Source organism: Psammomys obesus, unplaced genomic scaffold, assembly GCF_907164565.1.
Source record: "Psammomys obesus unplaced genomic scaffold, mPsaObe1.curated_primary_1811, whole genome shotgun sequence".
Classification (NCBI taxonomy): Eukaryota; Metazoa; Chordata; class Mammalia; order Rodentia; family Muridae; genus Psammomys; species Psammomys obesus.
The window spans coordinates 7,747,622-7,753,621 of NW_026590859.1; the positions used below are offsets into that span (position 1 = coordinate 7,747,622).

General features: G+C 42.4%; 1 protein-coding gene across 3 annotated transcripts in view; it reads left to right on the plus strand.

Annotated features, from left to right (window-relative positions):
- The window catches only part of Tgfb2 (transforming growth factor beta 2), a 78,556-nt gene extending 74,352 nt beyond the window's left edge, over positions 1-4,204 (plus strand). For 2 of the 3 annotated variants that reach the window (XM_055609266.1, XM_055609267.1), the window contains one exon: positions 1,414-4,204. In XM_055609266.1, coding sequence (XP_055465241.1) covers positions 1,414-1,572 — 159 coding nt within the window. In that variant the 3' untranslated portion in view covers positions 1,573-4,204. The remainder of the gene's footprint in view (positions 1-1,413) is intronic. The other variant, XM_055609268.1, reaches the window with a different exon arrangement.
- Positions 4,205-6,000: the final 1,796 nt, after the last annotated feature.

The window sequence follows — 6,000 nt, forward strand, 5'->3', positions numbered from 1 at the left end:
ATTAGCTTCCTTTTTGTGGCTCTTGGTGTAGGATTTTAAGAATGGGAAGGATTTCAGAAATGGTCTTGTTCAAACAGAATTTTCCTAAACAAACAAACAAAAAACAATGAAATTAGGATTTAGATGGTGTGGGTGCCTTGTCTTAGATGAAAGCAAATCAGTGACGACCCAGCCCTTGGACTGCAGCCCTGTTTGTTTTATAACCCGGTCCCCATTGCTACATCTTTCTGAGCTTAATTCCTAAACTGTGGCTGCAAGTAGAGGTTTCTGTTCTGCTCTTTATGCCTCTGTAAATCTCTTTATTAAAGACGCATTAAAAACATTGCCTTCCCTGCAGGGTAGGAAAATGAATCTACTGCCAGAGAGCTCATATTCAGCTGAATTCAAGAATTGAGGTTATCAATTATTTTAGACAATCTGTGTTATAAAAATGGCTCCTTCCTGCTTACGAAGAATTATGTATTAGTAAATATAAGTTCTGTTTATTTATAAATGCCTACCTGGACTGGCATTGAAATGGACAAAGATGACTTCCCCTCCTCCAGTCAGTTTCCCAGTACCTCTTTAGGCTTGGCACTCAGGAGTGACCACATGCTTGGCCATGTGAGGGAAGCTGGCTCATGCCCGTCCCTTTGTCTGAGCTCTCTGGCCAGCCCACTTCATCTGGACCACAGCAGCAGTAGCTGTAACGCGGGCAGGGCCGGGTTGCCAAGTCAGAATGTAATTCTCCTCCCTGATACACAGAGGGAGTGTGTGAAGGCTGAGACCTGGCTTGTTTTTCAAGGAGAAGGAAGAATAACTGTCATGGTCACAAATATGTGGTTTGGACAGTTCCCCAAGAAGCCAGGGGTAGCTAATAAAGTAGGCAGTGTTGCTGCATTCAACAGGTCTCCTGTCCTCAGTTGAAAACATCCCAGGGAATCTCGAGGAAAAGGTCACTTGTTTGACTAACACATTAATGGCATCCTTGGAAACGTCTCTGTCATCGCTGGGTAACCTACACACTCCCATCCACAAGAGCCACTCACCTCTGTGATGGAGAACGGGATAAAGCTGCAGAACTATGTCCGGCCCTTTTTCTCCTTTTGCAGGACTTGCTGTTTAATTCTTAATTCTTCTAATTCTAAGTGGTCACCCCCACTTAGTGTGAGGAATGTGAGCGGAGGGCCAGGCACTATGACCGCATTAAGCAAAGTGTAAGAGAGTGAACGACTGGGACCACACATTACCTGGTTAGGTGGGGGCAGTTCGCACCTGAGATTCCAGAACTCAGGAGGCTGCGACAGGCGGATCCCAAGCTTAAGGCCAACCCGGGCTCCTGCTTGTAGGTGCACATACATGCACACATGAGCAAAAATGAAAATCATAAAACTAACTACTTTCTTGTGTGTTTCTCTGGGTTGTGTCACACAGGTCCTCAGCTTGTACAACACCATAAATCCCGAAGCTTCTGCTTCCCCTTGCTGCGTGTCCCAGGATCTAGAACCGCTGACCATCCTCTACTACATCGGAAACACACCCAAGATCGAACAGCTTTCCAACATGATCGTCAAGTCCTGCAAATGCAGCTAAGGCCCTCGGAAAAGCCACGACAGGGAAATCACGCCGACAGTGACGCACGACAACGACAGTGACGATGATGACGTCTGTGACACCAGGGAGTTTTGATTCATCAATGTTTAAAAACAAAATGGAGAAAAAAGCGGTACTAGTTCAAACATTTTTGCGAGCTTGTGTTCTGTTTGTTAAAACTGGCATCTGAGATTATAAGCAACAGCAAAAAAACATGAAAGGCTTTAGTCTGCATCTCACCTATTTCATAAGAGACACAAAAAGAAAACATCTTTTTTTTTTTTAAAGGAAAAAAATAAACACTGGAAGAATTTGTTAGTGTTAATTATGTGAAAGAAAAACAAAACAACACAGGAAATCCGTTCAGTGGAGTTGTCCGTATTGTTTTCATCCCACACTTCACCCTGAGCCTCTCCTGGCTCCTCTGTACGGCTCTGCAGCGGGCACCCTCCCCGCCCCTTCCTCTGAGCTAACAGTGGGTTATTTATTGTGTGTTACTATGTAATGAACCTTTCATTGCCCTTGGAAAACAAAACAGGTGTATAAGTGGAGACCAAATACTTTGCCACAAACTCATGGATGGCTTGAGGAATTTGAACTCAAACGAGCCAGGATCCCTGCGAGGCGTTCGACGACCGAGCGAGTCTGCGAAGAGATCAACGCCCCTAGAACATGTGTGCCGACTGCCGCGGAAGCTTCGTGGACGGCCGCACACTGAAAAGGCCTGTTAGCTAAGGAAACCTGGAGTCGGTGGGAATTCGGAAGATTGGTTTTTTTTTCCTTTTTATTGTAAATGGTTCTTTGCCAGTTTAAGCAAGCCAGTGACATGTTGACCCGTTTGTATGTTTATCATCAGACCTGGGACCGTGAAGGGGCTGTAGAGATGTAGTGAGGGCTTTTCCTTTGTCTTGGTATATTTAATCTCACCGATATTGTTAAAATAGACGGGTCTAGAAGCCAGCATAATCGAAAACACACTGCAGATCTGTTTTACAAAAGATTGAATCGAAACATTAACTACTTTACATGTGGTGTGTAGATCTTACCATGATTTTAATATTCTGTAATAATGATTATGATTTAGATTGAATTTAAATTTGAACTTTTTTTTTTTTAAATGATCATCCAGATTGTATGTTTGTTTCCTTTAGCTGGCCAGTACCTTTGAATAAAACCCCTAGATTTTGACTTGCACTACAAATTCAATTTTTTATAATATCTTCTCTGCCTCTCTTTCATGTATTGTCCATTTAATGGCATAAGCTATCTGGTTTCATTTCCCCCTTTCCTTCTATTTTCCAAAAGAGAAACAAACACAGCACAAAAACAAAACCCAAAAAGATATGTTTGAGTTTCAATGTCTTCCTCCATCTTCTGTGTGTCAGCATGAGTCAGGTTTGATGTTGAGCAACACCTCTTCTGGGGAAACCAAGATATGTAAACACCGATAACTGAGCACAAACGTGGTTTAAAGAGGGCTTAAGCATCTGAACTCAGAATCTCTGTGACTGAGGTGGAAAAAATTTCCTTAATTCATGTTATTTATGGACTCTTGGTGCTGTTAAAAAGCAGACACTTCAAAGAAAGCATCTTTTTCTTTAATCGGGTTTTTGGTGTTCATGTGAAGTATTGAAAGATACACAGTTTGGTTCAGTTTTTCAAAAGGGGAAAAAATCCGGGCCAGCATTCATCATTTCATTAATCATTGCATTTATCATCTAATTCACTGTTTCATTGACTTCACTCAAGTTCAGGTTTTGAAAGACATTCTTTGAAGGCTGAAAACTCACAAACCAAATTTTCCCCTGTCCGAACATTCTTCCTTGTATCTGAGGGTTAGTGCTCTGCAGATGAGGCTGGCTCTCGCTTGGCTTGAGGAAATACAGTGTCTGATATTTCAGAGGCAGGGCCTGGTGGTGGGCTGTGCGGGGCAGGGGGGTCCTTGTCACTGATTTAGCTTCAAATACAACTAGTCCATGAAATGATGAAATATTTGTAGTCTTAACTGAAAGGAAGCACAGCGAGGTGTAACTACAAAGAGAATTTCTTGGATATGGTATACTTAGTTGGGGGAGTTTTCCTTGAAACTCACTAGGAAGAAGAACAGGATTTACAAGCCAAAAGACAGACAGAGCAAGCTCTGGTGAATGATCCTTGGGTTGGTGTGCAACACCATCCCAGATTCACCTGTGTGCTCCTTTTCCTTCCCCTTCCACTGCTCTGTTATTTCTGTATTACACCACCAACTCCCTTGTTTCGGCATATATTTTCCTCTCAGAAAAAATGAAATTTTTGTTCAGTATGATCTTGTCTCTCCTTCCGAATGCACTGATTGCTATTTTAAGGTTTCTTGAATCTTTTTTTTTTCTTTTTTTTTAATTGTTGTTTCTTAAGTCTGGGTCCTACAGGTCTTTATTTTCGGTTAGTAAATATTGCCACAGGAGGGGTGATAGTGGGGAGGGCATGAGTTAGCATATGGGCGGGGCAGCAGATCGTATGTGTTAAGCAACAGTACAGTTTTATGGTTGGCATGGTTTTTAAAGAATGGAGTATAAGAATAGCTGGTATGTGTTTTGATGACCAATTATACTGTATTTTAACACAATGGATGTCTGGTTTTTGTGGTGCTCTAGTGGTAAATAAATTATTTCAGTTATATGTTGCTGTGTTATTCCTGTCAAAGAATCATGTTTGAGACTAGAAAACACATGTGTAGTAAGATGACTTGTTACACTGGAAAATCTGCACTTACTGTGGTCTACTGTGCCTTTATCACATAGCTGTTCACTTCAGAAATACCATGTGGTGGCTGCCGAGCCAGGAGTTAGCAATCAAGAACCAGGAAAGGCTGGCTGTCTTTTATTTTATCATTTATTACTATTTGGTAATTGTTTGAGATTTAGTTTCCACCCTCTTGACTGTCTACCAGAGGGGAAAAAAAGCATGCAGAGATTTTTGGGCCATGATTTGGCTTTCTGGTTCTACATTCTGCCAATCGCAGGGCCAAAAGAACCGGTCTAGACAGGCTCCCCTGTTGCCCATAACTTGGATAGTTACTGAGCCGGCCAGATATAACAAAAGCTGTGTGCACTTTGGGGTCGTTGCTTGAAAGCAGTTACTCCTGTCTTAGTTTTACCATAGTGCTATGTACAGACACATGCACACACATATGTCATTCTCTCAAATCTCCTTGGTTCATACTTACAGGATCCCACTTCGCAAGTGAGATGCCTGCCTCATTACAAATGAGAACTAAAGAGAAAGCGCACGTGACCTAGTCTGCTTACCTTGCTTTGTCTAAAGCAAGAACTTAGTTTGTGCTGTCCACAGGTCACAGAAACATGCCATCAGTCTGAGCGGGGAAGTGGAATAGAGAATGCATTCTTTTTCTGCCATCTTGTTTCTTGTCTCTGCCATCACATCTTGTTTGATATTAAATGGAGGAAGTGTTCCAGAGTCCAGGGCTCTGTGTAGAGTGAGCTAGCCCCTTTAGTGGCCTGTTACCCAGGTCAGTTCATATCACAGTTATTTGATGGGTGAGAAAGAGCAGGTAGTGTACAGGTCAGGCAATGAAAAAATAAAACAAAAAAACCCAAAAACCCCAAACCACCACCTAGCAGCCCACAAAAGAGAAAATTTCCCATCTACCACCTTACTTCCTGTCTCTTCCCCTCCCTCCTAGTGGTGGTGCTAGGGAATGTACACTAATCAAAGACAGATTGGCTGAGCCACACCCCCAACTGTTTCTTTACCTTCCCAGAATGTCTGATGTGCATGTCTGCCTACTTGTGAGTAGCTATGAGGGGACATCCTGAGCTCTGTTGCAGCCTCATCATTGAGCAGCCATTGTGATATTCTTGTGCCTGTTCGTTGGGTCATGGCAGTTCTTGCAGCAATCAACTCTTCATTTCTAGACTGTAGCTTGTAACCACACATCTCCATCTTGGTACTAAATGTGTAAAACTCTAGAGACTCATATTTCTCAAACAGATCAAGCCATTGGCCACTCCTGAGGGTATTTGATGACACAACAGGCCCCAAGTTATTGAAAATTAGCTAGTTGAATGACCTCCATTGTATAGCAATACTAACCGTGGTCCCTGCTCTCAGCTCGTTTGCTCTCACAACCTTTGATGTAGATGTATTTTTTAAAGATGTATTTTATTTTTAATTACATGTGTGTGTATGTGTGTGCACATGAGAATGAAGGCATGCAGAAGCCAGAAGGGGGTGTTAGACCTCCTGGAACTGAAGTTGCAAGGGAACTTGGCTCCTCTGTAAGGGCAGTCTGCTTCCTTAGCCACTAAGCCATCTCTCTAGTCCCTAAATGTATTTCATATAACACCATGTTATGGGGAGTGAGTAGAGCGTCACAGTGGATTGATCACTTCCCTGTAACTCTATAGTTTGAAAAAAAAAAAAAAGGTC